General features: G+C 47.5%; 1 protein-coding gene across 1 annotated transcript; it reads right to left on the reverse strand.

Annotated features, from left to right (window-relative positions):
- Positions 1 to 890: 890 nt before the first annotated feature.
- On the reverse strand, positions 891 to 10445 carry ARL11 (ARF like GTPase 11). The gene is made up of 2 exons (XM_028103894.2): positions 10301 to 10445; positions 891 to 9494 (listed from the first exon to the last, which is right to left on the reverse strand). The coding sequence occupies exon 2, from the start codon at positions 9474 to 9476 to the stop codon at positions 8928 to 8930; it is 549 nt and encodes a 182-aa protein (XP_027959695.1). The 5' UTR covers positions 9477 to 9494; positions 10301 to 10445; the 3' UTR covers positions 891 to 8927.
- Between the last annotated feature and the right edge of the window lie 308 nt (positions 10446 to 10753).

Genomic DNA, 10753 nt, shown 5'->3' on the forward strand with positions numbered 1-10753 from the left:
TTAGCTCTCTACTCCACTGTTTTCCAAGTGCCTGAGAAGGTGGCAGTCCCACATACCCAGACGTTCCCTCTTGGGCCTTATTTCTGTACATAGTAGGTCCCTGCTGTGTGGACAATGAGAGATAGGGGGCCCACATTCATACGGCCTTGAGCAAAGTTGTGAATTTCCAGCTCTTACGTTTCTGGTGGTACTCCTTCCCTTTTTCAGCTGTTCTCAACTTTTAGCTTTGCGTTCTTAACAAAACCTCTCCTGAAAAGATATTGAGAATTCATTCACATTAAAGTGCAAATAACTAAACCATCCTTGCTGCCCTTCTTCTAGGGATATTTTCTTTTAAAAACTGAAGTCCAAGGAATGAACCTGTAAATGTAGAATTTCAAAGAGGAGTGGAATTTAGTGTCGGCTTCAATTTCCAGTCTTCTGAAATCACCCCTAGCCATTCAACCTACTTTGTAAGAGGGGGGTGCATTTAAATGTGGTGAAGAAAGCATAGTGTATAAACTTGTCCAATCACTATGTTGTACACCTGAAACGAATGTAAAATTTTGGGGACACTATACTCAAATAATAATAAAAAAATAAAGTGCATGGAGGAGATATTAATTCTAGGCTTACAGTACTTTTATTGAAATGCTTTGGGCTAGGAAAGCGCAGAGGAGAAGCACTAAAATAGAGCTGTCAGTAGAAATGGTAGGAAGGCGGATGGAGGCTAAGTGTCCAGAGTTTCAGAATTCATAAGAGCTGTCTTGTGACTTCACTCCCACCCCCTCTACCCTTTCACCAGCTATAACACCCTCTTCACTGCAGAACAAGTCTGGGTCTGGAAAATTCTAAAGCTGCAAAGAAAGCCTGGGCCCCTAGAACTCTGTTTCATATGCATTTTTAACATACGATAGCATGATCTCATAGTTGTCCCATATCAAAAGCTAGACTGTGTGCTGGAGGGCAGGGACCATGTGTCTCCTTCATCCTGTCGTTCTGGTACATAGCTCAGTGTTTGGCACATAGTCAGTGCTCAAGAAATACAAGTTGACTAGATGGACACATTACCTCACTGAATTCTAATTTTCTAGATCAACATTAAGAGCTGGTTTCAGACCTGAGAAGCCTGGACATTCACTCCCCCGGCCCTACCTGCAGCATTCCAGTGAGTTTGGGCTAGAGTATGATGAATATACTACCTGAAGGGGGTCATTAGGAGGGACACATTACCTCACGAATTCTCACAAGAACTTTGTGAGGTACTCCCTATTATCATTCCCATTCTGTAGATGAGGCAGCTGGAGCTTAGGTAGGTTAAATAATGTGCCCAGGTTCCCCAGCTGGTGAGGCACAGAGCTGGTGTTCTGGTCAGTTCTGACCGACTTTAAGGCCAGGCTCCAAACCAGAGCACTTAACTGCATTTAGACAGCACCAATTTGAGCAAAGGGTGGGGCTGCATCTCCGTCTTGATAGTGATTCTCTCATGGAAGAATTTTCATAACCCCCAAAATCTTTGTATACATTTATTTATATCTGTTATATTTTCCTTCCAGGGTAAGCCAACATTTCATGCCATATGAAATTGAAGTTTGTGGAATTCAAAAAGGTAAATAAAAATGGCAAAATGATAATGGTATCATGTTCATAATCTGGAGATAGTTTATAATCATGATGCTTCCTTTCATTTGAAGAAATGGAAATGCTTTTGTGAGAACTAATTTGTTTGGGTTTGTGATTTCATGCTTGAAAGTAGGCTGCAAAAATATCCGCATGGATATTTCCAGGTTCCAAGTTGCTGGTGGGGAGGAGGGGGTCAGGGGAGGGAGAAGGATTCATTATTAGGTCTTACCTTGAAATCTGAGGCAGAACAAGGCCATTTTCTCATGGAAATTTTTTAAGTATTTATGCTCTGTAGCTGTAGAGCCAGATCTCCTTGGGGGTGAATGTTGTCAGAGGAGTGGAAATCAAGACAATGAGGTAAAAACAAAAGACTCCTTTTTCTTCCCTTTCTAAAATTGTTTTGTTTTTCCTGAGCTGCTGCTTTTACGAGCCCTATGGGAAAGGGATACAGGGGTCATGCTTCACCACACCAAGAAACACGTCTCTTGGTAAGTTGGAGGCAGTCACAGGTTTCCATAATCTTGTGAGAGGAGAATGCCTTGGGTCATACTGAACTCATGTTCATCATTCCTAATTAGGAGTCCTTCAGAAACCTTCTAGGATGCATTCCAGTTATTAGCCGTCACCAATATTATTTTGCTAATCATGGGTTCGACTAGAAGCTCACAGAGCCAAACCAATGGGAGCTGTTGGGGAACTAGAATTAAAACCAATCTGCCAACCTCTCCACAAAGGTAGTAGAGAAGGAAGACAGTTTTCTTACTGAATAAGCTTTCAGCCAGAATTGTGATGTGTGTTACAGGCAATCAGCTAGAGATTGCAAAGACAGAAAGGAATCTCACCCTCTAATACAGCCAGGCAGACACAACCCATTACCTACATAATAACCAGTCCTCAAGTCAGAGGGCGTGACAGCACCATTTGTCACACAAGGTTCATCCTAGATTTACCTGGTAATTGGGGTTACCATCTGTTAGCTAATTGGCTTCGCCTGTCCTTTATGACAGGAAGTAGTTTTGTGACGTGGAGTGAGGTGCTTTGCCAAGTTAGGCTCCTGCCCTTCCACAGAGACTGGGAGGCAGGCCCTATCTCCCCGGATATTGACATTTCAAAGGGATTGGTCCCAGGTCCTTGAGAAAGACATTCCTGAGTCCTAAAGCTGGCAACAGCTTTATTTAGCTTTTTAAAGGATTTACATACATTTCAAAGAGACAGAGGAAAGAACTTACAAGTTGTCTAAAGTTAATGCTCTAAGAAAAGGGATGCAGGGAGAAGTCTCTTCTTTTCAACAGGGACAATTAACTCTCCTATTTTGAATTTGTATTTGTCCTTCCAGGCCAAGAGGTGGCAGCAAAGGTTGGCCTCTCCACCTCCTGTTCACCCAGGGACTCTCCCATCTCATCCCAGGCTCTGCAGAAAGAGGCACAGACTAAACAACTCCTCATTCCTATTTGACTTCCATCTGTCTGAAGGCCGGGCCTGGGGCTTCTGGAAGGGAGGGCTCCGCCCCACCTTCCCTCCTCCCCCTGCCCATTCTCCACTCACCCCACTGAGTTGCATCATCTTGGTTCTGAGGAAAGTGCAAGTCTTCTGTGAGGGGACCTCACCACCCCACCCGAGGCTGGGTTGGGAATACTTGAGGTGTTGATGTGTGCTCTAAATCCTTGAGGACAAGAAGGAAAGGCAAGGTCCTGGCTCACCCACGTGTGGGGCATGGGCGCCTGGTCCACTTGGAGGGACACAACTATCCCAGCCCCGCAGGAGGATGTGCGTGTGTAGACCGGGGAGGACAGACAACTGAAAACCACAGCAGAACCAAATCAAAACCAACCCCTGTGGTTCACTTTCACCAGAGGATTGATTCTGACCAAGAGAGGAAGGAGAAAAATCTTTAAAATCCGTGAGTCAGAAAGGGAGAAACTCAGCCTCATATTCAGATGGGTAATCAGCTCTCCAAACTGGAACAGTTCTCACTGTACACAGTGTTCGCAGTAAAAAAGAACAGAGGCATTTTAATTTAAGAAGAAAACAGACACCTGCTGTCCTGCATTTATAGCCACGTCCACTGGTGCACATTGCTGCTCCTTCACTCACTCTCGGGGATTAATGGGAGCTTGATGGATCTGAAAGGTGTGGGGAATTGGAATAGGCAAAGTACCTCTCAGGTAAGGAGAGCACCATTTAAAAAACAAACCAGAAAGCATGATTTGTTTTTTCCTAAGATTTCCTGTTTGTAGCTCTGTAATGTGTATATGTGTGTGAATATGAATATGTATCTCTCTGAACAGAAGAGCAGGAGGGAAACCCTTCCATCTGCCCCCCTACCTCCCGCTTCCATGGCCTTGGAGGGCCCTGGCCTGCCTCAGGTGGCGAAGCAAGGGCTGAGGTTACCCTACTGACTACTGACTGCCCTACCCTTCAGTTGCCAGCAGCAAAGGGAGTGTGATTCCCACTTGCAAGGGCTAGCCTGGACCTATTGTCATTTTGCTTCCAGGCAGGCAAGGCTAGCTTCCCCGTGGTCTTCAGGGAAGGCTCTGAGAAAGGATGGAGTCTTAGCCTCCCTCCAGCACCACCAGTGTTAGGGTGGAAGCAGAAGGAAGGATGGGAGCCCTGGAGTGGGCAAGGCAGGGCCCCTGCCTGGGCAGGAGAGCAACCTGGCCTCCTCCCGGGCACTGGCTCTGGGCCCTGCGCGTGCTCTCACTGGCCACCTACCTCCAGGGCCTTGGCCTCCCCGGCAGCCCCCTGCCATACCTCACTAGGTCCCCACTTAGCATTCACTCTCCTACTCAGACTACAAGTCAGGTGGTTCTGAGCATGACATGTTCCGGAAAGAGCATGTATGACTTTTTGCTGTTATCTTTACTACAGAGGATGCCTGAAGTACAGGTTCGTGCTGCCATTTTGGCTCTCGAGCTAATGAGCCTCTTAGAGTTCTCATTTGGGGATTTCACTCTGGACAGTTCAGAGGACCTGCGGACTCCCCGCCATGACACCCAGTTCAATAGCTTTAAGCAGTTATTCATTATTCACCCAGCTATTTAATGAGCAGCTCTCAGTACCTAATATCGTTATAGGCTTTGAAGAGGATCAAAGGGTGTAAGGCATCCCCTGAACTCCTAGGAACTTAGACCATCCTTGGAGAGACTATGTGCCCAGGTGTAGAACAGCCCCAATTCAGGCACTAAGAAGTGGGCCAGCACCAGGAGAGTTCAGGAAAGGGATGAGCATGGGCTGAGGCATACGGGCAGAGCTTCCTGCAAGGTGGGATCTGAAAGCCTTAAAATCGTGGGCAAGATTCAAACAGGAAAACATCCTAAGCCTAAAAGACACTTGGGGTTCAGGAGGCTTCCCTAAGATTGTGTGACCCCAGAGGCCTGCTGCCACAGCTAGCATCACTCATGTAACTACAGGACTGCCTGCTGACACGGAAGCTTGAAGAGCCAGAGCACATGCACAGAGGGGCATGGGAAATCCCAGGAAGGTGCTGGGGGGGCGTTGCATGCCATGGCGTTCCCATACTCACACGAGGTAAATGTCTCAGAAGCTGGGGAGGTAGAAGGCTGGCAGGCTGCCCTTGGACTCTGAGGCTCTCAAACCCCACCTTCTGTCCAGAGAGTTGTATAGTTCCCATTCCAGAACTCACCTGCTGGGTGATTCTGTGACTGATTTGGCATTCAATCCCTTCAAGCAGGGACCAGCAGGGAGTTCTGGTCAACACCAACTGAGCACTAATGGGCATGGTTCTTAGGATATTTTGTTTTGTTATCCTTCTTCCCAAATCTTATCCAAGGGAGTGCTGATGAGAGGAGAGCTCCTGGGGCTTGTTAAGAGCACATCTGCCTTCAAGGATTTGGGGCTGTCGTCACACACTACCTACTGGTCCCCCTGTCCACTCTGTTTGGTCCAAGCAAGGAGAACGCTCTCAGAGCTGGACAAGATCTTGGTGCATCCTGATGTTAGAAAAGAGACAGACAATTGTCAAGAGAAAGGAAACAGATGCCCACAGCGTGATGGCTTCTGCAGTGACAGGATGTCTGTTTGCCCCAGGGGTGGCAAGAGCGTGCATGTCAGTCAAAAGACATCCCGGTCACCTTCTACCCTGCCTCCCTGCTTTAGGACCCCCTCTCCACCCCAAGTAAGCTACCCAAGCCATCTTCCTAAGTACAGATCTCCCTGCCACATATCAAAACAGTTCAGGACATTCAGAAAGACAGTCCATAGCAGATGGACCCTTGCCTATTACAGAGGGATGGAAATGTTGGGTAAACTATCACCAAAAAATTGCATTTTAATACATGCTGTCCTTGAACAAAAGAAAGGATATCAAGTGACAGAAATGAAGAGCAAAACCACAGTCAAAGGAGGTAACTGTAAGCTGGGAGCCTGGAGCCCACGGAGATACTAGAGAAGCCAAGGTTAGGCTCTAGGGACCGGGCTAAGGTTATAACACCTGTATGGGAACAGGAGGTATGGCCTTAGGCTTGCTTGGAAGAGAGAAAATTTTGATTTGAGCTCAAGAGAAAAGCAAGAGCATCAAAGAGATGCCCCTTCCCTAAAAAGGGGATTGGGAAATGGTATTCACTAGCTCAGGAAAGTATGAAGAAGTAAATGGTCTTTTTGGGTCATGGGTGCAAAAGAAAAGTCACGTGTCAGAAACTGAATGCCTAGGGCCTGTGCCATGAATGGGCACAGAACCCACATCGATGCCACCTGTGAGGCCGTGAGCCCCAAGCAGAGAAATTAACATAATGTTTGATCTAAAACAGTTGAAACCTCCAGGAGCCTAGTCAACACTAATGTGAAACCACTCTGTATAGAAACATTGTCACAACACAGGGCACATGGGGGTCACACAGGAAAAACAAATCATACCAAAGATGAGCTCATGATAAAAATTGACACATCAGGAGGGAAAGGAGCCTCTGTGTGTGGGAACCAGCTGATGCATCCAGCAGGGTACTCGGTATTTCAGGGACTGCAGGTAATAGAACAATCTGAAAGAAGCTATCAACACGTCCATACCCAGCACTTTAAGACCAGAGCCCACCAGTTCCGGCCCCGTCCCAACTCGTTCCTCCTGTGTCCACCTTCTCAGGTCATTCCAATCCTTCCTGTCACATACGCTCAAAATCTTAACACCATCTTCAACTTGTTCTTCTCTCAGCTTTTTCCCTCAAAAATGGCTTTCAATTTCTCCTCTTTCTTCCTCCCCTCTCCTCTGTTACTGCGAAGGGCAGCTAGCTGGTCTCCCTGCCTGCCTGACTCGTGTCCCCCTTCTTTTTAGTCCACCCTACACAGCCACTAAATTATCCTCCTAAATGGTAAGTCCACTGGTTTCACTTCCCTGAGCCAAATCCGGATTACGAAAGTCCAAATCTTCCCCAGCTTGGACTTAAAAGTTCTTTCCAGTTTTGTTTCCTATTATAATACATCCCCCGCATCCACCCCTCACCCCACAACACCTTACTTGTCCTTCCTTCACTCCCCCTCATACTTCCAAGCAGTCTTCTTCATCTGACTCGACTGCTTCCCTCATCACATCAGCTGACTGAAGCTCAACCTTGGCTTCAACCTGCTAGAAACATGATGTTGTGGAAGAATACAGGCATCATTTGGGCTAGACCTACCAGGTTTCAAATTCCAGATATGTCACTTAATCGTTCTGTGCCTCAAGCAAGTCAGAACCTCCCCCAGCCTCAGCTTCTAATTATGCAACATGAGAATGATACCTACTTTGCAGAATTGAGAGAATTAGAGATAACTATGGAAAGCACCGAGCACAGAACTTGACCCCAGGAAGTGCTCAATAAACAGTTGCTGAATTGAGCCTCCATCTGCTTTTTTTATGGGAGATTTGTTCTACTGCTTCCCCAAGCAGAGCTCCATGAGGCCTGAGGCCTTGCCCAATCTGTCTTTGCATCTTTGTACTTTCCTGTGCCTGACACAGGAAAACCTATCTACTGACAAGTAGTGGAAAGAACTTAGCGTGCCTAACCTGATGTGAGAAGGAAGAATTTGGGTAGAGGGACCTAGTGGATCTCAGATGTCGGAAGAGTGTTGAGGGCCCATTTATACTGTGTCACTCCAGAGAGGGGAGAACCACCATCCATAAGGAGGAAGGTTTTAACCCAGAGTAGGAATAGCCAACATGTAGAGCTGTTTAACATGAGAGCAGGTGTCAAATATGAGCTGCTTGCCATTAAAAAGCTCAGACTATAAAAAGTATTCCTCCGTTGGATGATAGATAAGACCAGATCAGTGATTCTTAACTTCTGGGAGTCATAAAAGCCTTTGAAATTCTGATGGATCAGTTATGGATCTTCTTCCCCCGCCCCCCCCCAAAAGGCTCAAAGCATAATATTTTGCAAATAATTTCAGGAGCTTAATGGTTCCTAGGTAAAGATCACCTGAAAACCCTTGTAGGATGCTATGTTCAACTTTCTTTTTTACTGTTAATAATGAGAAAGAAGCATTTTTGTTACATGTATCTTCAAAATCCACACCTCCCATCTCAAGGGCCTGGCTCATAACTAAAAACTCAGTGCTGTTTGCCCAAATTCAATGCTCTACATATTTGCTGATTATATGAATGAATAAATGAATGAAATCTTTCATTAATCTGATCTTTAAGGAAAGACATGTGCTGTATGGAGAAAAGAGAAAGAAAAAAAAGATAAAAATGAAGCGTTTTAGAGAAAGACCAATACAAGATGATAAAAGGTGGAGAAGAGTTCATCAGGGTCAGAGACAAGGATAAATTTTGGAAGGCTTTAACTCCCAGCCTCTTGCCCAGGGCCAAATGCCCCAGCGAACTTCTAAACCCAAGGTTCCGTGGGGGCAGAGTCACCTACTCCAATCTGCTAGCCCTGGCAGCTTGCACTCACAGTGATTGTGGCACATACCCAGGGGCACCAGGGAAAAAATCACTCCTAAGATCGTGACCATGTCCAGATGATATTCTAATCTGATTTTTAAACCTCTTTCCCTCTGTAAATTTAGGTCTTAATTGTAATGCAACCATTCATTGTTCTATTATTACAATTGCTCTGTTCACCCTTGGTAATGTTATTAAAGGAAGTGTGTTGAGGCATTTTTTTCCCCTTAGAGTATTATTCAAAGAATAGTTGGTTTTCAGCATAAACCCTAGTGACAATAAGCCCCAAGAAGAAAATATCCTGTCCAAGCACAGAAGGACGTCTTGTTTGACAAAATGAGTTTAAGATTCTCAAGGACTAGCGGCTTCTTTCAGTTCGTATGGGCAAAGGCACGTTGCTCTGCCCGGGTCCAGTCTTCTTGCTCTCCCCACTCCCCTGCCGCACCTGCGCTCACGTGGAGATACAGTGGCAGCCGGATTTCAGGAGCCTTCTCAAGCTCTGCAGGGCCTCGGGCAGCCCAGCACCGGTGAGGGCACTGCAGGCCCGGAGCTCCCAGCTGCGGTCCTGGAATCTCTCCAGGCCCAGCCGGTCTCTGATCCCAAGCAGCGGCAGAGCATCGGGCGCCTCCTGCTTGTTGGCCAGCACCAAGAAAGGGACGCTGGCCATGTGTGGATCATTCAGGACTTCCACGAGCTCAGCCACCGCCTCAGGCAAGCGAACTTCGTCTGTGCTATCCAGCACATACACGAGGACATCCGTGCCTTCCAGGTAGTCCTTCCAGTTGGCCCTCAGCTGGGTCTGCCCCCCCACATCCCAGATGGTCAGAGACACATGCCCAGGGACTCTGAGAGGCTCCACGTTGAAACCAACAGTGGGCAGGGTCTCCACCAGCTGGTAGCCCTTCAGTTTGTACAGGAGTGTGGTCTTCCCAGCTGAGTCGAGGCCTATCATCACCACCTGGGCTTCTGCCTTGTGACCTCGGGAATTCACAGAACCCATGGTGGCCACTGCTAACCCCTAGGGGAGAAAGGCCAGGTGCACACATCAGCCATTCTTTTCGGGAGGAACACAAATCCACGCAGGCACATGGAAGAAGAGCCTCTCCTCCCAAAGCAGGAAGTGTCTTTTACAATGTCAGGTTTCAAACACAGGCCTGGGCTCTGAAAGGGCCAGGAAGTAAGGGCAAATGAGTCACCCCAAGCTGATCTATCTCGGGAAGGGGGGGAAGGGGGCTGCATCAGAGAAGAGGGTAGGGCTTCCTGGAAGACAGCCAACGCGGGCTCACCTTCCTTGGTAGTTAAAAGAGGCAAAAGGAAGTTCCAGTTAGATATAACCCAGTTCGGTAGGAATGACCGAAAGATGTCTTCAGGTCTGGCAAGTCTGTGGCTTCCCGCCTCTATTTTCTTCCTATAAGCCTAAATCCCAAAGTGGAAGCTAGCTCCAGTTCAGTGCACCAAGTGAAGAGGGCAGTCGGCTGCCTTTGGAGCTCCCCTCAGGACCAGCACTGCGTCCTGCAAACAGTGGCTATTCCAGATACGGTGGCCTGGGGACACATTTACAAGTCACAGCCAAGTGGTTTCCTCCATTGCCTTATCAAGGTAAACTGCCTACAGAGCACGACTCACCTTTATTTATTTATTTTTTTCCATTTAGAAATGCCCAATTTCTAAAACCAAACCCTGTTCCCGACCTAGGGTACACGTGGCTGGGACATCTCTCCCCCGGGGTGCGGGGGCGGGGATATTGCGGCTGCCCCTGGAAGAAAATAAGACAGGCGGCGTTCATTCCTCACGCGGGCGGGGGAAGAGGGCAAGTAAAGTTACCTCGGTGTTACTAGGCTGCGGCCGAAAGCTCCTCCTCTGTGGCAGTCCGCTCGCCCGCAACTGCTTTCCGCGTAGCGGTAGCGTCCCAAGGGCTAGAAGAGAAGGAACTGCAGGGGGCTGCTGCCGGTTCCCCTTTTCCGCTTCCTTCCCCAGGTGGGCGGGGCCGGAGCTGTGCTCCCGGGGCGGACGGGACGCGCAAATGTCCCCAGCCCGGCGAAGCCTCGCACCAGCTCCGTTTCTTAGCAGATCAGAACACATGACTTCATGGTTTTTTGGGTTTGGGTTGTTTTTTTGTTTTGTTTTTTTTTTTCTGGAGCCTGGAGATTCTGTTTGCTTGGACCCTACAGGCTTTTAAAAACTGCCTAAGTATGATTAAAACCCTCTAAAAAATAGTAACTATGTTGAAGGTAAACGGTAAAAATTTAATAGTTGTGTCACTGTGGTGGAACTGCG

This window comes from Eumetopias jubatus, unplaced genomic scaffold, assembly GCF_037043125.1.
Source record: "Eumetopias jubatus isolate StellerSeaLion01/CBP00866 unplaced genomic scaffold, mEumJub1_p1.0 scaffold_3, whole genome shotgun sequence".
Classification (NCBI taxonomy): Eukaryota; Metazoa; Chordata; class Mammalia; order Carnivora; family Otariidae; genus Eumetopias; species Eumetopias jubatus.

Coding starts and splice junctions, on each gene's coding strand:
- ARL11 (XM_028103894.2), bottom strand. CDS start 9,476: ATGGGTTCTGTGAATTCCCGAGGTCACAAGGCAGAAGCCCAGGTGGTG.